The following is a 22,215-nucleotide window of genomic DNA, read 5'->3' as shown; positions in this document are numbered from 1 at the left end:
TAAAAGTAGAGACAATGAATGAAGTGATCAAAGGAATTTAATTCCTTAAGTGAGTGAGGTAAGGGAAAAAAGGAATTGTCTGTTATTCGTGAACGGACCACAATGCCGCCTTTCGAAGATACGGATGGATATGGCGTTGAAGGGACCGGTATATGAGTTTGAGGTGAAGGTTGATTTAGATTTGGATGTGGATGTTGTGGATGGGAGTGGATGGAGTGGATGTGTGTGGATGGAGTCAATGAGAGAAAGGATCCATCTTCGAGAAGTGGTAAGTAGTATTGGGATTGGATGAGAAGAGCGATGTCAGATTTGAAGCGATATGATTGATTGATGGGGGGTGAATGAATGGATGGATGAATGATTGAATGATTGAGTGAGTATAATGAATGACCTAGCTAGGTACCTACTCTACTACCTAGTAATTTGATTTGATTGACTTTGATACCTTACCATTACCATTACTATTACTATTGCCATTACCATTCCCATCCATTAGCATTATCACCTACCTGGGGATGCAAAGTACAGTGCCTAATGAAGCTGCACACGCACACACGCACGCCTGCATGCCAGATGCTCGCTGGTTGATAGCACAAGTACCCCTAAGAGTTAGGGTATTCCTCAATGCAATTCAGTGGTATATTACAGTGTACCCTACCTACCTACCTACCTACCCTACCGACCCTACCAAGCATCGCACAGAGGATACAATTTTCTTTTCCCTTTCCCTTTCCCTTTCCCTTTCCCTTTCCCTATTATTATTATTATTATTATTGACAGAGTGGAGAGAGAAGGCGTTTTTGCAAGCGAAACCATGGCAAGCATAATGCTCCGTAGGCGTTCGTAAGTGTGGACCCGTCAAGTAGTTTAAGTCCACGGATGTAGTTTAGCAGAAACTTTAGTGACTTTAGGATTTCAAGTTTAATGTCGACTTAACCACTTTGCGGCGAGTACCGGTAGGGAATTAATCCAATGTGACAAGGGGTAAAAGCTCAAAACACACATGGCATTTGCATGGCAAAACCAGTGCAAAACGCTGAGAAGGGAATGACGGGAGAGTGGTGAGTGGTTCAGATTGGACGGGATGTGATGGGTTGTATGGGGTGTATGGGATGAGCGGAAGGATAAGATAGAAGAATGAAATGGAACCAATTTTGACTGGATAGAAGGGTAACACGGGGCGTTGTAAATCTTGGCTTTTGATTAGTCTGGCTTTGCTGATGATATTGAGGTGATATGAATCGTATGAATCGTGCTTTTGCTTACCTTTTTGCTTACCGAGTACATCCAACAGTTGCTCTTACCTTGATCTATTTATCTACTATATAGTAATAGTATGTATAAACATGGTTCATCAGGTTCATTGTCAATAATTCAATCATTGGCTCTATCTAGATTCTAGAGCATTTGCTATGTCTACTAGGTATACACTAATAAATTCTTGATCCCTTCCTTCTAGGCTTCGCTTACCTGTAAACTCACTAGAAACTTGTAACAGAAGCCCAAAAGAGGCGCCTATCATTAAAGCTGAACCACCTAATGAAATATCTATAGTAATATTTTAAGATTATGTATATGCTATCAATTGTAAGTGATATTGCGCGGCCATGGAAGTGATAGAACTAATACATCGAATGATTGTACTGGTACTTGTATAAGTTGTTATGGGGTTTTCTTTCCTTTTATTATTACAGCACTACAACACTACATACTGAGCCTATATTGGATACATATTCATACTTCTGCGACGAAAATACTATAGGTAGGATTACATATATTACAGTGTAGATATACCTTAACAGTGCAACGGCCTACTTCAGTGAATCCGGCATAACTCAACACCACACCTATGAAACAAACCAACCATAACCTCACTCACTAATGATAAGCAACGCAATACATTTAATAGATTTGTCAGTCTCTCGGCATAAAGATATTTTCTTTTCCTGGGGTTTCAGCCCCAAAACAAGGTTGTGGAAAGTCGATCAAGACGATCGATCATATTTTACAAATACCTTACAGCCTTACTATCCCTAGTCTGTACATTATCCCGATTGCCTTCATTAATTCCGGACCCCTCACAAGTACAGCCCGTACTCTTCGGCACGAACATGTGATACCATTCTCGTACTACACTACACTACCGAACAGCCGTATCTGACCCCTTCATCATCTTCGCCTATATGCTTCAACAGGCAATGAATATATTCTCATGACCTCAACCCCATCACCCTTTTATGCTTCATAACTTCTTTTCCTTATTACCATGACCTAACAGTCTTACAGAAGTGATGCCCCAGTGGATCTGTTTTAGGTGAGACATACCTTACCTTATTGCGTTTCATCTCCTTATGAGTCTACAGGGTTCATACTGATCTTCTTCAGATGTCATCACTCACCTCCTTTCCGATCCGATACTAGCGACAAGAAACATCCCGTCATCAAAAGGATCGGATTCCAGAAGCTTTCCAAATTGATCCAGCTGAAGGAACTCATGCAAAGCTTAATACAAATGCAATCGCCTTACGCCAGAAGACACTGCTCAGTATTAATCCGGCCAGTGTACGGAGTACTTACGACTTATAGATTTTATCGCTTTGTGCTATCCTGTCCTTGTACTAATTTGTACAACCTGGAATGATCCTTCAAGCCCTCCGCAGACCGCACACTCTCAATGTCCTCCATACTTACCTCTTTTTACATCTTCAACCCGTTGACATAAGCCACTGGGATCCATATCGCCTTTTCCTTCCATGTGAGCTTGAAATAACGGCACATTATTCATTTTCATCTTATATTCCCAAGGAGCTTTCCAAAAGATACATTGAACTCAGCATATGCAGAATGAAAGAAGGACACGAAAAAGTACTTTTCACAGATCAAAAACCCTTCCTCAAGCCACATAATAACAGGTCGACTTTTCACTCCACAAAAAGAAAGTATTCCCACGTGGACAAATCTTATCTTCCAATATGTGACACAGGCAGATCCAAAAAAGAAACATTCCATTTCCTAAACATGGCCAATATTCGCCAACTCGTACCTGCATCAGAGACAAAGCCTCGTGATCCATTTAATTAAGGTATGGCAGGATGTACAGTACCAGTTTTCGGTCAAAAATTGAATCATTTCTTTCCTTCCAGAAGAAAGCATCGAATGTTACGAAACATCTCAGACGACAGAGGTTGATATTGCGTGTTGAATCTAACTGAACACAGTAATATTCTAGAATGTCTTCAAAAGGATCCAAAGCAATTATTGCAAGGGATATTCCTTGAGCCAGTACCAACCCAACTTCCTTCCTCTTTCATACGCCACACTCATGTCAGCACGGCTGAACATCTGACCAAGACATTAAGATAGCGAAATAAATTATCACGACGGCCATTCCGATCTTCGGCGTCAAAGGTGCACTCTTGTCGGAAAGAAAAAGATCATTTTCTTTATGCAAAGAAAGTATTTATAGAAACAACTTTAAATTTGACGTTCCATATCGTCGGGATCTCAAGGGTTAAGAATCAAGATGATGCTGGATTTCAGGTCGTGTTACTTTCGCCATAGGTAAGGAGTACGTATGTACAGCATGGTGGAGAGACAAGGTACGAGTATGAGGATGAGATATGCGAAGAGGAAGTGTTCTTTCGCCTATTTCTACTTGCTTTGGTGATGAACTTGGACATCTGAGTCTGACAAGGCTGGGGATACGGAGAGAAATCCTTCCCTTCTACATACATAATACATAATGTAATGTGCATGACGAACCAAGTAGGAATATCACATAAGCATAGGTACTTCTTAAGTGAAGTTTTATCTTTGCTTTTCAGCGAGATTGATTTCCTTTTAGTTTGAGGTCGCTGAATTATGAGTTTGTGGGTGTTTTACTGCAAAAAGACCTGAGTCTAGACCAGCTTGATTACAATTCAACAGTTTGAGATTGACGACGGAAAGCCGAGGTTCATGTAACACACGAAATACACGTGTTTAACCCCGTGTTTTTGATTTTTGATTTTAATTTTATCTGTTTATTTATTTTATTTATTTTTTATTCTCATATTTTCAACTTCATGGCTCACATATCTATGCAAGTTACACACACTAACGGCGTAGAATCGTCATGTATGACATATGACATCAAATTAAAGATTCCTGCCGCCCTCATGGAACGAACACACGATAAACTTCGGCCGAACCTATTGAGAACTATCAAAATATCATTCTCTTTCTTTTATATGGAACCTTGTACCGCTTGTCTCTTTCCTAGCGGCGTTTATTAGTCCAGTGGCTTATTGCACGAGTCATGCTGGCCATGGACGCGCCGGACTGGTCTAGATTATTCCCGAGTCTAAAATGATTTCGGAGTAGTTTCATAGTCTAAAGGTGCTTTTTCATGATTATTTCATCATCCACTTATGTGCCTCTTTAACAGGCGCTTATTAGTGCCATTTTGTACGACTTCTCAAGGATACTTTCGTACAAGCACGTGCGCATCATCCATTAGGACATCTTATCTGCATGCATTGCAAGACCTTATCTAATGATGTTCAGATGTTTTTGCAAAGTCGCTAATGTACAAAGTATGCTAGTTCTTGAAGTTTCGGTCCGAGGATTCAATCTATTTTGTATACTTTGAGTTAGCAACATCACCCACCTACCTTTCCACATGACATGACATCCCCTCAAACCTGGGAGGAATAGCAATAACAGAATTAGTCGTCAAAGCTGGGGTTCAGCTCTCAGATCATGCACGCACGGCTCTACGTATCATTACATATTCTTCTCCATTTCATCACAATTAACAATTAACACTTACTTTCATTTACATACCGCGGACCAAGATCACCGAGAATTTACGTGCCGAAACTCGGGTCCTAGGATTGATCTCCGATATCATCTGAGATCGGCTCGTCGATCCGTGTGTGCAGTGTGCAGTGTGCAGTGTGCAGTGTGCAGTGTTGATCGATCGGTGTACGTACGTACACCAACTAGGTGCTAGTTATTGGTTGGTGTCATTCCTTTGATGAGACGCTGGTGTTGTTATGGGAGGTTTGTAGATGGTAGGATGGATGGCAGGATGGTAGGATGATGGGATGTACGGGCTAGATGAATAAGATATTTTTAGAAGCGGGCGGGGTTTGGGTGTGGAGTATTCACTAAATAACCTACTCTCAGTACTTTGTCGTGTGTCGGGAGATTTGGACCCGATAAATCATAAATAGTAAATGTGATGATGATGGATTTTGTGAATTACCTAGTGGGGTAGATAGATAGATAGATGGACTAGGTAGGTTAAGGTAAGGTAAGGTAAGGTTAGATACATCGTTTCCTTTTCAACATTTCAACATTTTTCTTTTTAAGGTTGTACCGAGTAGTGTTGTTAATGTTATTGAAGATATTCATAATGTTGAAATAACTATTAGCCACTTGTAAGCTTAAGATCTGGGATGTTTTGCTATATATCATGTTATGGTATGGTATGGTTGTTACAACGGCTATCTTCTATGCCGCGTCACATGACTAAAGCAAGGTAACGTGATTAAAGTCACGTTATGGACCGCTGAGGAACGCTGGCTGTCCAGGACCGCTGCGCGGTCCTGACTAGCCATAGGCATGAATGACTATATAATCAAGATGGATTTCCTTTGTATAGAGCTTCGTGCTCAAGATCAATCATTTAGTATACTCTACTATTAGTTACGAATTGCATATCATTATTGTCATTACTTTAAGTCCCTGCTTGACGCCTAGTTATAAACCTACTTCGAGAGCCTAGAGCACTTCCACGTGATCTAGACGGCAAACCTCGTAACAGTAACAAAGATGAGATACATATATAAGAATATTAAAAATATCATTTTTAATATTTAATAGATATCAAAGTATATACAATTGTTAACTTTTATTATTTACTTAAAACTTTATTTTGAAAAAATTATATTTAACTTTCCTTTAGTAAGATTAAATAATAATAATAGTGTGACCAAAAGGGTGTTTATAGACCAGCAATTGTATTTAACTTAGAATCTACAGGTGAAGAGCACCTGTAGATGGGGATAGCTACTCTATATATTGTCACACTCAAGAATACTGGGTAAAGTATCTTGTATTAGAAAATACTAAGCTAAGGAGAAAAGAAGAAGGAAAACAAGAGTAGAGAGTTTTCCTATGATTAAATACAAACGGGGCATGCCACGTGACCCGGAGGTGTGAGGCGTCACATATATACACAAATGAATGGCCTAGCCGCAATAGCTAGGCAAAAAGAAGTCATATTTATTCCTCCAATGATCTTACTTTACCGATAACCATTGATACCTAGTACTTGTCCGGATCTGATCCTCAGGTCACCTAAATCGCATACTAATCTCGAGTAATCGTATCATGTGTGGACATGGTTAATGTACCTGAGGTTTCTTATATAATAAGGGTGGGAGGAAAGCAGGGATTTCCGTCACAAATAGTAATAATAAGCAATTTTACAATAAATATAAACATCTAATATAAATAAAGTACTCTTGTAAGATTACAAAAGCTAGATGAAAACTTAAATCCAGTCTATCAATCCAGACCATAGACACCATGCCACGACCACTGATATTATATCTTAAATATTCAAATCAATTTCTTGGTTCATTCAATTTTTTTTTCATTCAATTTTCCTATCAATTTACTACAATGACTCTACGTGCACTCTCGCATCCTTCTTTTCCTCTCGCTACTTCCATGGTATTCAATCCAAACCGCTTGACCTACCAATAGGTCAGGTCCCTCTCACCTCATCGTAACGGACTTCCCTTCCCAGGAGTCCAACCACTTCCCCCTCCACCAAAGCTCGAAAGTCCACTACCATTCGCACTTCCACTACCTCCTGACCCAAACGGTAGTGCTCCCAATGGTTTACGAATAGGAGTACTCGGTCCCTTTAAACTTACACCACCATCTTCATTCCCAGGCGGTGTATTAGCCCTACTAATATCCTTCCCCTCTCTTTCCCTTTCTCTTTCCCTCTCCCTTTCCTTCCTAGCATTAAACCCCGGCGGTCTAAAATTGCACGCCTGCCCTTGCTTATAGACTTCCATCAATAAATCTTCTACCAGTGCTCCTCCAAGTTTCTCTGCTGTAGTCCATTCTTCCCACTTCCTCCACAGCCTCAACGCTGTTTTCGCATCTTCAATACTATCATGTGTTTCAACTTGAATATCTTCTCTGAAAAGATACCATGCCAGAAACGCCAGTCCCAATTTTCTCTGTTTAGCTGGGATGAAAAAAAGATCAGCTGTATCAATGACATGCGATTTGGGTATCTGTATATTGATGACTCTAAAATCTGTCTTGAGCCCATGTCCCACAAATTTACATCCAAGGTTTAGTAAAATCCAGAGTTTCTTGTAAGCAGTTTTAAGAGAAACAAGATTATGTCTTGATTGACGTGGATCAAGATCACCCGGACTAATACCTGAATAAGATGTCAGGTAGTCGACAATGGGATCTTTGCAATTGATATAATCATCAATAAATGGAAACCCTTCGTCTTCACCAAAGCCTCGGACAACAGAGACACGGGCCAGAGCGTGTGCGATGGGTCGAATAGTTTGTCGTTCACCTTCGGAGTTTACTTCGATTTCGGGTTGACGAATAGAGACGAACTCAGTGTCAATAGCCATGAGAGTTCCTTCAGTTGGTGTTTCATGATTAGAGGAGAGAGGCCTATGGGTTTTATCAATAACACGAGTACTATAGACATGGTTAGTAATTATAAAGGTTCTTGAGAAAAGGAAGAACAAACTTTTCATCAGAATATAATATAGAAGTGTCTAAACTTTGCTTCCAAGAGTTGTCAACCCGATTATTTTGATCTTTCATTTGATAAGTGATAACGGATGGAAGTTTCCAACTAGAGTTAAAAGATAGAGCGTCTTCTTTCGGCATCGGAGTTACTAGAAAATCATTGAAGAGAAACCATTGGCTTTCTGATGGTGAATTTGGCGCAGAATGAGCAACTATGATACATCAGTACATGCCAAAAAGGGAACTCGAGATGAGTATCACCATTTATTAAAGATACCAAATGAGGTTTTTCATGTTGCCCAATATCAATATCTGCAGCAAAACCTACTAAAGAATAAACAGTAATGTTATGAGCACCGCGTTGAATATGAAGTCTTAAATCCTCGCCTTGGTAACAAAATATTTGTCCTTGGCTAATAATGATTCCTATCTCTTCTGGTAAACAACCAGGTGTTTCCCAAAAGTGTTTTGATTCAGGAGTAGAGATACATGCATTGAGCATAAGAATTGGAGGTGAGGTATGGATGGTCTTTTTCGTTTGTAATGATTGATATTTTTTACAATTCATACACCAACCGCGGTTTGTCGTTTCTCGTTCCACGCTCGCTTTCAAAATTTCGCAAAATGATCTTTTCGGCATCGGTGGTGCTTTGCCATTTCGACCATAGAGTTTCTGATATACTTAGCATAAGTCAAATAGAGCGACAATTTACTCACAGCAGCTGGTGTTTGCGGATAGGTAAGATCAACAGACGAGGTTGCTCCTGGTCGTGTGTGCTCACTCTTGCAAAAAACACATTTTATGATCATTGTGGCAGGCGTAGAAAAAACCTGAGCTGTTAGCAAAAATCTTGATGGCAACACTAAGTCGAATACTAACACGCTCAAGCATATTTGAACCACCAGGGACGCTTTTAAATTCATTTGGAATTCTATCGAGGAAAAAACGATTCATTGACTGAAGCATATTTGATAGTGGAATTCCACGTGAATCTTCCTCCAATAAGCCCAAGTGCTTAGCTTATCACATGTCAGCAGTGTAAACATCATTCTCCACGAAATCACTTACCTTCTGGATGATGGCTGAAAGTCTTCAGCAAGTTTGTTGCTTGACACACGGTCCCCGCTGCTTTCTCAAGCATATCAAACAAGAATCCCATCTCACATAACAAACACATATCATTAACACAACTTGTAGCCGTGTGTTTCAAGGCCAAATTCCTGATGAGGGTAGTGAATCTCATCACTTGCAACAACGCATTCGCATATGAATTGGAGATATGAGTCTCGAGCCCCGAGTATGGAGTCTTATTATAAAATCTGCCTAATGTTAGCGGATTCGTCAAAAAAAGAGCTGGAAAGTCTCGAGCCTACCCAAAATCAAAATCATCAACTCCAAATTTACTATACTTAATCTCGACATTCATATACAAAGCATTAGTACCGGCTTGCAAAGTAGGGAGCTCTCTATTCCCTATGCTATCTGCGATATCGTTCATACCACGTTCGGGCGTCGCATCATTCACGGCTTCTCTAGCCTTTTCACTCAAAAATTTGGGCGCTGGTATGCTCGCTTGGGCTTTTTCGATCGTTCTCGTATTCTCTATCTGGTTCCTTCTGACATCCTTCCTTGCGTTGCGACCGTATATATACCAGTCTGCAACTTTTGGATTTGAAATCCAATTTGAGTCGAGCTTTACAGGCGGTGCACCAACTTCGAAAATCATATGACTCGGCCAAGCAGATAAAAGGTTTTCTCGATAATAGGGCATACCAACTGTATTTAATGGACTATTCGAAGTCTTATTAGCAAGACCATAAAGAGAATGTATTTCATACTCACGTATCATCGGACCAGTCTGTACGAACAGGTTTCTCGTCCGAATCTGCAACCTCGATAGGATTACTGAACTCGGAAAACCGAAATCTGGCTGGTGAGCCCCATATGTGTACGCTATTTTCCATATCCGACAAGGCAATAGCGTCCCCTGAAGAAGCGATCTCTAAAGATCTCAATGTGGACAAAACATTTGCTTGCCTCACATTACTTGAATTCGGATTGATCAAGTCAACTATATGAATTTGACCTTGTTGCGAAACGATATATGTGGTTGTCAGCATTCGCGGGTGCATTCTAACAAAAGCTGCTCCGGGAGGAAAGGGAATTGGAGGTAGGGTGGTCAATGTCTTGAGGTCAAGAACCATGACAAAAGTATCAAGTCTGTATGACCCTTGCTGTGGTAATGAATAGCCACAAGTAAGTAGATACTCACTTTGCGCATCCATATCGTTGATGAGGGCCGTGTGAGCTTGCCAAGTCTTGATCACAGTGAAGTTATAAGAATCTAGTATGCTGACGGATCCATGCGCTGTGGCTGCACAAATATACCGGCTTCTCTTCATGATCTTGAAGTGCTCGCTCGTGGGTACCTGAAGGTTTAGAAATTATTCTGCGAACTCGCGGAGTACTGTACCTGTTTCGTAATAATCCCTTTGTCCACGTCAATAACAAACATTTGATCCTGGAGTCCTGCGACAAGTATTTCTGATGTCCCCTTCGAAGTATAGCTCATACATCGCAAGTCTTTCATGTCTTCGTGACTAAATCCGCGAGATCAGCCCTGCTATGCCCAAATTCCTGGGAGTGATTGTACGTGATATGCCATATGTATAGACCCCTCCTCGATGCCATGTGAACGCTTCTTCCGCCTACAGTAATAACCCCCTTATCATGGAACAGGAATTGACGAATTGGATCTTGGCCAGCCTTGTAGGATGTATATCTTATTCCCTCGGCACCATACCAGCTCCTGACGCGTCCCAGTTCGTCCCCCGTCCAAAACAATTCTTGAGAAGAATCGAATGCTCGCGCGGGAGCTTGTGTAAGATCCGGATGCACACCCGAAGGTGGCAGCTGGAATCTACTGACCTTAAGAATTTTAGCATGATGTGAAGCAACATCGGCCATCGTAGGAAGTTCATTCCTGGGGAATTATAATGCGGTTGATGACAAGGCTGAAAACCAGCATGGAAAGTTATAATCATGGAAGGCGTTTTGTGATGAGAAAAGAAAGAAGGACTTACTTCCTCCCAATCACCATCCATTTTTGGACAAAATTACCGTTACCACTCCATGGTTGTGTATATAAAATGTATTATTCGAATCCCAAAAATGATCGAGATGGGTTGAGGATGTTCTGTGGGGTGTGATTCCTTTGATTATTCTGCCCATGCCACTCGATCCTGTTTAGTTTTAGTGACGTTTACAGGGTATTTACCGCCCAAAAGAGCTGGTTCAGAATCCTATGACTTCAAGCTCCAAGCTCCAAATACCGAATTCCGCAAACATATACGGAGCACAGCGCCAAAGCATCAACCTTAGACTCAAAGGCTGAGACGCGCCAAATGTCAATGTTCAAACACAAGGTAATGAATGTAAGTTCGTATCTGCCTTTTCTTCTTTTTTGTCTTGAACTCTCATTTCAAATGAACATCTAAAGTTATCAATTGATTTATTTCATCAACCGATTGTTTCGTTGTTCTTCGTGAATCCAACGTTGAAACCAGTGGCATTACCCTCCTTCGATATACCTCATTTTACAGTTCTTCAATATGAATTTCTATGATGGTGCATTTCTGGTATTAATATCAGCATGCGCTCTTCTTACATGGCGACAATATCATATGAGGGAAGAGTCGGCAGAAGATAAGAGAAATGCGAATGTTGCTACCCCTCTTGCGAAGGCAGAAGCAAGCCGCTTCATCAAACTATTCCTTACCGTTTATTGTCTTGTGATGGCATCGGATTGGCTGCAAGGTAAGTTATACTCTTCAAACAACCTACTATTACTAATGCGCATATAGGACCCTACGTTTACAGTCTCTACAAAGATCAATTCGGACTCGACGAGAAAATCGTAGCTTTACTCTTTACAACTGGGTTTCTATCCGGTGGCATATCTGGATACTTCGTAGGTTCATTCGCAGATAAATATGGTCGCAAATCAGCATGTCTCGTCTTCTGCTTCACCTATTCGCTTTCTTGTTTTTCGACTCTCTTTCATAGCGCTCCAGTTCTGTTTGTTGGACGAATATTTGGAGGTTTAAGTACGAGTTTGATGTTTAGCGCTTTTGAAAGTTGGATGGTTACGGAATATCATAAGAGGAATATACAAAAAGCTGGGATGAGTTTAAATAGTCTCTTTGGAGTTATGTCTACTCTGAATAGTGTTATGGCTATTTTATCGGGTGTGTTTAGTGAGTGGTTGGTTCAGATCACGGATGATAGGAGAATGCCATTTATGGCCTCTGCTTGTCTTTTGGGGATTTCCGCATATATCATAACCATATGTTGGGTGAGTTTTCCATGCTGCATGTAGATTTCTCAACGCATAACTAACAATATCTCCATAGACTGAAAATTACGGTGACAGCGCGATCACAACCCAAAAGTCGCCTTCCAGCGTCTCAAGAAATTCATCCACCTCACCCAATGCCAACTCCCCCTCGCGCACTCCCAAAGAGCCTCTTCCTACCTCCTCAGTCCTAGCTCTAATCTTCACCAACCCTCGAATTTTCACTCTTGGCCTCGCCTCCTGTTTTTTTGAAGGTAGCATGTACCTCTTCGTCTTCTTCTGGACACCCTTCCTAAACTCCACTCAATCATCTTCATCCTCACCTCCACTGCCACTAGGCATGATTTTCGCAAGTTTCATGTCTTCAGTCATGCTCGGATCTCTAATCTTCACCCATCTCTCCTCAACTTTCAAATCACTCACTCAAACTCGGCTTTTGACCATTGTCTTCGCTATCTCTTCTATCTCTTTACTATTTCCTCTTCTCACTAATAATCAACATTATACTTTTTACGCATTTTGTGTTTTTGAAGCGATGGTTGGTATGTATTTTCCTAGTGTGGGTTCTTTGAAAGGAAAATGGGTGGAGGATGGTGTTAGAGCGAGGGTTTATGGAGCACTAAGGGTTCCATTGAACGTATTTGTGGTGATTAGTTTGGCTTTGGTGAGGGAAGGAGAGGAGTACAGGAGAGGTGTATTTTTAATTTGTGGTGGATTGTTGGTTGCTATTAGTGGAGTTTTTTATAGGTTTGTTAGGGAGAATTAAATGTGCAGTATTATGGAATGGAGTATTCTTGAGTTATTTTGGGTAGAAAATAGGTTAGAATATAGATTTATTTTGCTCAGCTAAGCTACATTTCCTGGGATATCAGGGAGTCTGGTCGCTAGGTTGGAATAGGGAATATCAAATCTTTCAATCACTTATTTATGCGCATAAAAGAAGATAATAAAAACTCTCTAGGAATGATTACCAGCGACCACGATTAGCTTTTCATCTATCACGAAAGTTTCTTCTAGCCCATCTTCCAAATCCTCAGACTCAACCAACCCATCATTTATAAACCAAGAAATCCCTACTACCATAAATCTATCTACCCACCTGTCTATCCTCATCGCAGAAAAATATATCCTACCAAAACTCCCATCCCTCTTTCTTTTAGTCTCATCATAACCATACCAGCATTCGTCTTTGTTCCCTCTGTATACATAACTCACTTTGGTGTTATTTTTGATAATTATTTTGAGTTTATTTTAATAATTAATTGATGTATTGGTATATCAATATATGACCTTCTATGGAAAATGAACTAAATATAATCTTACATTTTCTACTATATCTCTTCCCTCCTTATTCTATTCTCTGGGTGCTTGGCGAGATTTCCTGATGGAATCTCTGCTTTTTGTTTTCTTGGTGTAGTTCTTGAGCTTGAGGAGCTTGAATGTGATTATAAGTTAATGTTTCAAATAGTTTGAATATTTAATTATATTTAATATTTCAAAAAATCATAAATACTTGAAATATGATTCATTATTTTAATTGATTTGAATGTCCCAAATAAATTTAGGAATCCGAAAACTTCTCATTGTTTGATTGTAGTCCAGATTATTAGATACTCTTGATCGAGGTGTCATGGCTACTAGCATATACACTCACCAACTGTCCTTTGGATTTATATAATCTTACCGTTACTCGATGGACTATGACTTTGCATATTTTACATATTCATATCTTTAATTCCTTCCTCATCATTCCCATTCCTCAAACCCCATCGTCTATCTCATAGCTAAAAATCTCCCCTTGTCGCCCTCTGCCCATCAACCCATTTTACTATCTCTCCTCCATCCCCATCCACAATATTCTCCCTCTCCCTCTTTCCCTATCCCTCTAGCCCGCATCATCCATCATCCATCAAAGTCCAAGCCCCACCTCTCCCTCCACTTCCGACTCAAAGTCTCCACCCTCCGCTCCACTTTCAAAATCTCTTCGTATACTTTTCAAACTCATCTCTTTGTTACGTTGTAACGTCATAAACTAATATCACGTGTTACAGGATCACGTGGATAGTCATGTGAGGGAGCGAGGGAGCGAAGGAGCGAGATTCGAATCTCGCTCCCCAGCTCCATCGCTCCAACCCAATGTTGGAACACGAAGGTCTATATAATCATGATGGATTTTCTTTGTATAGAGCTTCGTGCTCAAGATCAATCATTTAGTATACTCTACTATTAGTTACGAATTGCATCATTGTCATTACTTAAGTCCCTGCTTGACGCCTAGTTATAAACCACCTCGAGAGCCTAGAGCACTTCCACGTGATCTAGACGGCAAACCTCGTAACATCAAAGTCTATATTATACAAATAAAAAAATAATATTTCAGTTTATAGAAATGATTTACAATAATCTATTTTAAAGCAATGATATTCAGGAAAACTGAAAATTGTAGATCTAAGTGGCGAGCTAAAGATTGCGCGTATAGGTTAGTGGTATAATGTTCCCTTAGCATGGGGGAGGTCCACCTCCCGCTCCACTTTCAAAATCTCTTCATATACTCTTTAATCCCTCTCCTAGCATCTAAAACGGGCTTGTGGTTTAGTGGTATAATGTTCCCTTAGCATGGGAGAGGTCCGGCGTTCGATTCGCCGCTAGTCCATTCATTACTACGTGTTGTTTGTCTTCTTTCATGGGAATGGAAGATGATAGATGACTTTTTTGAAGATTTTTTAGGGGGGATTTTCGGTTAAGGATTTGCTGCGTAGGTAGTGCGTGCACGGACTTTTTCTTTGGGTGGGATGGATGGATCCACGGGTATAGGTAGGAGATGAAATGGAAAAGAGAGGAGGAGGTGGTTGGGAGAAATGTTGTGTTTTTCTTTGGAGTTGGATTTTTGGTAGTTGGGTTGTGGGAGGATATTGATAGCGAAGGTGGATGGGAGTAGATGGTTAGGCGATGTGTTGAGTCAGGAGTAGGTAATTCTAGGGTGACAAGTAGTTGAAAGTTTTCTAATCATTGATCGGTGGATATTGATAATTGATTGATAGTAGATGAATAAAATGTAACTCTTTGATGTAATATTTGGGTTAGTTCTAAAATTATTATTTATAATATTTCGCTGAGTTTCTGGTGTTGTTTTGATTTAGGAGATTTGGTTGCTTGTGAGCTCAGATTCAATGGCTAGAACTATAGTTTCAACTTGGGAAACGTCGTTTTCGAATGGTAGGAATATCATAGCAATGCACAGATGAGTAAAAAAGAAGCAAGCTATCTTTATTATAGAGGAGTATATGAAATATTATGATTGTTATACATATGAATTAAGTGAAAAACCAGAAAACCTGGATTTAGTCGGCTCGTTTGGAATTTGAAGCTGATATCAATTGGATAGTCTCCTGCAAATTGTGGCTGCGCACTTTTAATGCTAATATTGAAGTGATATCGAGAACAGAATGAGAAGATGCATCAATTCCCCTTAATACATATCGTATACCTCCCAAAGATCTCGCTTCTGAGGAATTACCAATTCGCTGTCACTGAAATTGATGTGATACCCTTTCCAAGTCTAAGGAGGGGTTGATAAGATATCCAATCTATCTAAGCTTCTAATGGTAACGATCTATCTAATGAGATTTTCCGTCCAATTACAACCATTAAAAATGAATATGCACGTCATTTGAGGGAGAAAAAATTATGTTGCATATCTGAAAATAGAGATTTGACAAGGATAACGTTATGAAACAATTCCGACATGACATGGATTCGGATCCTTCCCGCAGTATATTAGCTCTCCTTCCTCCTTTTTCATATCCTACGTAGAATATTTAATGATGCTCATTTTGGTGCATCTTCTTACTTTAATAATATAATGCAATGGCCGATATAATTTCATCCGAACCTCCCCTTCAAAGAGAAAAGAGGTCTCGGTCTAAATTTAAGAAATCAAGAGGGGCGTGTCTCACTTGCAAGTATGTATTTTACTTTTACCATTGTTCTCTACAACACATGTCATTTCAAGTATCACCATGAGCACATTTATCCCCATATCTCTGAGGAGGCGTCAAGAACAGCTTTCATGACGACTAGCAAATGTACAATTTTGTTATTTTCCAATTCTCCCGCAATTGCAAATATTCAAGCACAAACTCAAAAGCTATGAAACAATTACAGAGTAGCTAAACCTCAACCCAAACTCAAGGATCCGTCATATAAAATGTGACGAAAGCAAACCCCAATGCCAAAAATGCAGTAGCACGGGTCGAATCTGCGAATACCATTCTCCGCACCATACCGCCATGATCCTCTCACCAAATCGCATCTCCATACAGCCAGGTCTTACCTCTACACGCAGTGGTAAAGAACATCGATATTTCGATCATTTTCGTCATCGAACCATATTCGGATTGATGGGAGTGAATGCCGATTCCGAATTTTGGCATCGAATGATCCTTCAGCTCAGTGAAGCACATCCCGCGGTTCTTCATGCCGTAATTGCCATTTCGGTTTTGCATGAATATCTATGCAATCCTTCGTATACGACCCAACGGACTTTTCTCCAGCAATATAATAAATCAATTCGATATATTCGTGCTCTGAAATCGGAGGATGAGATTCAAGTTACGTTAACATGTTGCATTATATTCGTCTGTTTGGAAAATGCGCAGGGAAATCACGGAAAAGCACTCGAACATTTGGAAAATGGATTAAGGATATACAATACATGGAAAGCGCAAGATGTAACCCCAGCAATAAAACAAGCACAGGAAAATATTCTCGAGGTCTACACCCGTTTCGACGTTCAAGCAACCTCCTTTTGGGACTCGCGCAAACCTATTTTAATTTACGATAGTGATACTCAAGAACCCGAATGCGGTGATCGTTTCCCAAGTCTCCATGCTGCAAGTCTCGCGCAACAATACTACGAGCTTCGTATTTTCTACGTCCTTACCGCTGTATCCCCCAAACCATCTCATTCCCATGGTCAACAACAATGCCAAAGCCCCTCAAATTCCGAAGCTCCATTTCCCCACCGCACCAAACTCCTCCACGCCTTCAACACCGGAATGTTAAACTGGAAACGCGCATTCGACGGCCTAATCCGAAGCTCCTTCTCAACCTGGAATTTCCGTGAAATCCACCGCAGTCTCCTCCTACACCTACACTATCAAACGCTCTCCCTGATCGTCGACTTGCGCGTCCATTCCCACCTTACAACAAACTCATCACAAATCCCTGTTTCCGAACTTGGACGATTCCAAACCATCATCGATATTTGCCGATCCGTACTCACACACGCGAGCTCGGAATATAATGATGCTTTCCTCACGGCAGATGGAGGAGTTATCGCCTCGTTATATTTTATAGCTATGTCAGCACCAAATCCTCATTTATATCAGCAAGCAATCTCGCTCCTCCGATTGGTGAAGAAAAAAGAGGGATTTTGGCAGCCGGAAGAGGTATTGAAGGTTGCGGAGGAGGTGGCGAGGAGGAGAGAGGGCATGGGTGAGGATTTATGTGATGGGTGGGAGGGGGCGCAATTGGCGGGTGTGAAGTTTCGAACTGAGTTGTTTCCAGAGACGAAGGCGGAGGGGGAGATGGAGGCAGGACTTGCTCATGATTTGGAGAGGAATATGGCGTTTGGAGAGGAAGTAATGAAAAAGGTTAGTGATGTTATTTGTGAAGAACTTCCTTTTGATGATGATACTTTTAGGGGCTTACATGATGATGTACATGATTTACATAATTATTAGTCACTGAGTTTGAGTGGTGGTATGAATATTGATGTTGATATTACTGGCCATGGAATGAATACCTTTCTTGGGGCTAGGTAGCTCATCTGGGCGAATATAAGCTATTAATTTTATTATACAAATCATATATTGAAATTACGATAATAGGTGGATAGGTAACATAGAATGTCTAGATAGATAAATAGATAGATGTATAAAAAATAAATAGAGTATACATATATATAAATTAATATAATATAATTTTAATACTAATTCTAATTATCTCTTTATAATCTCTCGGATTTCGAAATATTTCAACCGTATTACATTCCTATCTCATATATACTAGGTATTAACCTTATATATACCACTTCTACAATATCATAGACACTTAGCTGAACAGACACATATATACACACAACTTAATCATGTAACATCATATCAAACAAGAACCATCATATATCAAAACTTTATCTTATATTCTTTTATGTGACCCCTAAAAACGGATTACAAATGTAAATTTTTGCATGCACCGTCCCTTTTAACAAATCTGAAAAATCAAAAAGTGCAGTATGTCAATTCGGTTCATAAACCGTGAACCATCTAAGCTTAACTACAACTCATCGTGTCCCTCTGGCTCATCATCGCCTCCTGGTCCTCCGCTGTACAATTTGCTGGTGATTGGGTATGCGACATTTGAGAGCTTCTCCTTTTGCTCCTCGAAATCTTCGGCATTGGCTGTGGCAGCATTCTCCTCGAGCCACTCAGTAGCCTCCTTGACAGCATCCAAAATCTATAAAAATAATTAGTATGAAATAATCACAATGGAAAAGATCAATAACTTACGGTCTCCTTGTCATCATCATCGAGCTTACCACCAAGACCTTCGTCATCGTTGACTTGGTTCTTCAAGCTGAAAGCGTAGTTCTCGAGGCCGTTACGGGCCTCAATGCGCTCCTTGGTAGCTTTATCCTCATCGGCGTACTTCTCAGCTTCTTGAACCATACGGTCAATTTCTTCTTGAGTAAGACGTCCCTTATCGTTGGTGATGGTGATGGACTCGCTCTTTCCAGTACCCTTGTCACCAGCGGTAACCTTCAAGATTCCGTTGGCGTCAAGCTCGAAAGAAACCTCAATTTGTGGAACACCACGTGGTGCTGGTGGAATACCAGTCAACTCGAATTTACCGAGGTTGTTGTTACTAGGGTATTTGTTAGAATTATGCATTTCTAGAAAGTATAAATCGCAAAACTTACTCCTTGGTCATAGTGCGTTCTCCCTCAAAGACTTGAATCAAGACGACTGGTTGGTTGTCGGCGGCGGTGGAGAAGATTTGAGATTTGCGAGTTGGGATAACAGTGTTTCTTGGGATCAACTTTGTCATGACACCTCCAGTGGTCTCGATACCAAGGGTCAATGGGTTGACGTCCATGAGAACGATCTCTTCAGTACCTTCCTCTCCGGACAAGACACCACCTTGAACAGCGGCACCGAAAGCAACAGCCTCATCAGGGTTAATACCCTTGCTAGCCTTCTTACCTCCGAAGTACTCCTCAATGAGTTCTTGAACCTTTGGAATACGGGTAGAACCTCCGACCAAGACGATGTCATCAACCTCGGCCTTCTTGACCTTAGCGTCCTTGAGAACTTGTTCAACGGGCTTGAGGGTCTTCTTGAAGAGATCCATGTTGAGCTCCTCGAACTTAGCTCTGGTGAGAGTCTCAGAGAAGTCGTTACCATTGTGGAAAGCTTCGATTTCAATACGAGTGGTCTTTTGGGAGGACAAAGTACGCTTAGCCTTCTCAGCCTCGCGCTTAAGTTTACCCATGGTCTTAAGATCCTTGGTGATATCGACGCTGTTCTCCTTGTTGTACTTCTTGGCGAAGTAGTTGATGACTCTTTGATCAAAATCTTCTCCTCCCAAGTGAGTGTCACCGGCAGTAGAAAGAACCTCAAAGACACCACGGTCAATGGAGAGAAGGGAAACATCGAAAGTTCCTCCACCAAGATCGTAGACAATGATTTGACGTTCACCCTCAGTCTTGTCCAAACCGTAAGCAATAGCTGCGGCGGTAGGTTCATTGACGATACGGAGAACGTTTAAACCGGCAATGATACCGGCATCCTTGGTGGCTTGTCTTTGGTTGTCGTTGAAGTAGGCTGGAACAGTAACAACTGCGTGGGTAACAGTCTTTCCGAGGTAAGATTCGGCGACTTCCTTCATCTTTCCAAGAATCATGGCGGAAATCTCCTCAGGAGTGAAAGTCTTCTTGGTTCCTTGGTAATCAACTTGTACGGAAGGCTTGCCATCCTTTTGGACAACATCGAATGGGAAGTGCTTCATGTCACCTTGAACATCCTTGTCGTTGAACTTGCGACCGATCATACGCCTAAAAGGACACTTGTCAGTATAAAAAACTAGTGAATGAACAGCAATTGGGGACTCACTTAATATCGAAAACAGTGTTCTTTGGGTTGGCAGCAGCCTGGTTCTTGGCTGCATCTCCGACTAATCTTTCTTCGTCGGTGAAAGCGACGTATGAGGGTGTAATTCTGTGTCCTTGATCGTTTACCAAAATCTCAACTTTTCCTTTTTGCATCACACCGACGCAAGAGTAGGTAGTTCCAAGATCGATACCAATAACTAAATGACATAGCTGTCAGTAAGAGATATTTCGTAGGGGAAGCAGATTGAAAGTTTACCTGTGCCATATGATTCTTGTAGAGGGTCCTGATCGGACTGTGCGTTTGCTGTTTGAAGGAAAGCGAGGGGAGAGAATAAAAGTACAAGATAGAAAACTGCAGACAACCCTACAAAGAGGGAAGATCTGTTTCCACTGGCCATGATGATATGTTTACCAAGATGGTTCTGGGAATATTTTGTATTTTAAAAAGAAATCTATTCTTTGAATGTAGAAGTAAAAAAGAAGAAGTGAACAGGTGGGAGGAAGTCGACTTTATGAAAGCTTTCTTGATGAAATGGAAATCTGTCCCAAATGGACTTAGAAATTTGATGATTGGTTCGGTTAGGTGATAGGCGTGGAAAATCTTTGATCCGGATCATTATCGCAGGATAGTGGGAGAAGCTCATGGAAAAGGACACTCTTGCACCTTTGTTTTAAAATAAGTTTTAAAAATAAGTAATCATCCGAATTAATAAACTGGGGAAGAACATGGGTCTAGAGTCATCAGCTACGGCAAGTCATCAACGTTGTGATATGTTTTATCAAAATTATATCCACAATGCAATATTGACTTTAATTTACCTACTTATTTAAGGAAAGTAAGAAAAGGAAACATTGATGAAAGGACACTTCATGCAATTGTCTCTTGATATTTGGCATAATTCTAAATCACAAGTGCTTGGATACTCAAATAAATTTATACGGCTATGTGTCAGTAAAGATAGTTTCCTGAGAGTCCCTCGTATATGAATCAAACTATGATGGCAAAAAGCTCGGCTAATATCTGTTAAATACATGGGTGCCTCTAGAAATTTCTACTAATATCTTGAGTTACTCAATACAACAAAAAGCTACTGCTAAATAAATCATGATCTATAAACACTTTTTAATGGATCATCACTCCTTAAATCTATCTAAAAGCATTAAACGGCACTTCACCGGAACATTTACTTTGACCTTAACTCAAGAACCATCCATACATGGATCCTCTTCCCCTCCTTTGCCAAGATCAATCTCATAAATGACACCTGGTCGATTTTCTATCTAGAAAGGTGTCCTCAAGGTGCCTAATCCAGAACATTAGAATTGCTATAAATGTGCTTTAAAACTATAAGAATGAGTCAATGCAAACAACCGGATAGTAAGCTAAAATACCTAACATTGCCTCATTGATGCACCATCCAGAATTTTCCAACATCCACGATTCATTGAAAGTTCAAAGCATCTTCAACCCTCTCCACTGCCATTTCCTTTTATGTAAGTATATCTAAGAGCGGGTCAAAACCTCGACTTTCCATAGCAGAAGATTCAATAGTTATCAAAGCACCGCGTTCTTACTCCAACTCAAAAAACCTTCCACTTGTATCAAAAAACAGCCACGGCCACTTTACAACCCCTCTACTCATGCGGGCAGAAGAGATCCAAAACCGAACTCTATGCACGCACCACAAAATGGTAAACTTTAAGAGCAATAACCTGATTTTTCTAGCGTCTGAGTTCCATACTTTCTGGCAGCACCATGAAAGTTGCCTACTTTTTGGAGCTACGATTCCTGATTATATAGACCCACAACCATCGTACTTTCCATAATGAGCCTAACAACGAGTAGCTTAAGATGAGATGAACATACCGGTAGACCTGATTACCAAGACTAATCTACGGAGTATT

The 22,215-nt window shown here is 40.6% G+C and overlaps 5 protein-coding genes and 1 non-coding gene across 6 annotated transcripts; 4 read left to right on the top strand and 2 right to left on the bottom strand.

Moving 5' to 3' along the window:
* Positions 1 to 130: 130 nt before the first annotated feature.
* On the top strand, positions 131 to 292 carry SS1G_02270 (predicted protein; the record flags this gene model as incomplete). Its single annotated transcript, XM_001596004.1, has 1 exon — positions 131 to 292. The coding sequence occupies one exon, from the start codon at positions 131 to 133 to the stop codon at positions 290 to 292; it is 162 nt and encodes a 53-aa protein (XP_001596054.1).
* Positions 293 to 6,773: 6,481 nt separating this feature from the next.
* On the bottom strand, positions 6,774 to 10,890 carry SS1G_02269 (hypothetical protein; the record flags this gene model as incomplete). The annotated part of the gene is made up of 9 exons (XM_001596003.1): positions 6,774 to 7,731; positions 7,936 to 7,997; positions 8,503 to 8,616; positions 8,666 to 8,805; positions 8,855 to 9,105; positions 9,160 to 9,576; positions 9,629 to 10,215; positions 10,499 to 10,699; positions 10,870 to 10,890. The coding sequence occupies 9 exons, from the start codon at positions 10,888 to 10,890 to the stop codon at positions 6,774 to 6,776; spliced, it is 2,751 nt and encodes a 916-aa protein (XP_001596053.1).
* Positions 10,891 to 11,397: 507 nt separating this feature from the next.
* On the top strand, positions 11,398 to 12,906 carry SS1G_02268 (hypothetical protein; the record flags this gene model as incomplete). The annotated part of the gene is made up of 3 exons (XM_001596002.1): positions 11,398 to 11,602; positions 11,650 to 12,140; positions 12,199 to 12,906. 3 exons carry the CDS (start codon positions 11,398 to 11,400, stop codon positions 12,904 to 12,906), a joined length of 1,404 nt encoding a protein of 467 aa, XP_001596052.1.
* Positions 12,907 to 14,721: 1,815 nt separating this feature from the next.
* SS1G_14686 lies at positions 14,722 to 14,793 on the top strand. The gene has a single exon. It is a non-coding gene; the product is annotated as a tRNA-Ala (tRNA).
* Positions 14,794 to 16,429: 1,636 nt separating this feature from the next.
* On the top strand, positions 16,430 to 17,884 carry SS1G_02267 (hypothetical protein; the record flags this gene model as incomplete). Its single annotated transcript, XM_001596001.1, has 1 exon — positions 16,430 to 17,884. One exon carries the CDS (start codon positions 16,430 to 16,432, stop codon positions 17,882 to 17,884), a length of 1,455 nt encoding a protein of 484 aa, XP_001596051.1.
* Positions 17,885 to 18,476: 592 nt separating this feature from the next.
* Positions 18,477 to 20,708, bottom strand: SS1G_02266 (hypothetical protein; the record flags this gene model as incomplete). The annotated part of the gene is made up of 5 exons (XM_001596000.1): positions 18,477 to 18,656; positions 18,710 to 19,064; positions 19,120 to 20,253; positions 20,312 to 20,507; positions 20,567 to 20,708. The coding sequence occupies 5 exons, from the start codon at positions 20,706 to 20,708 to the stop codon at positions 18,477 to 18,479; spliced, it is 2,007 nt and encodes a 668-aa protein (XP_001596050.1).
* Positions 20,709 to 22,215: the final 1,507 nt, after the last annotated feature.

The sequence above is a fragment of the Sclerotinia sclerotiorum genome, genomic scaffold, assembly GCF_000146945.2.
Source record: "Sclerotinia sclerotiorum 1980 UF-70 scaffold_3 genomic scaffold, whole genome shotgun sequence".
Lineage (NCBI taxonomy): Eukaryota > Fungi > Ascomycota > Leotiomycetes > Helotiales > Sclerotiniaceae > Sclerotinia > Sclerotinia sclerotiorum.
This window is presented reverse-complemented; position numbering and strand designations above follow the sequence as displayed.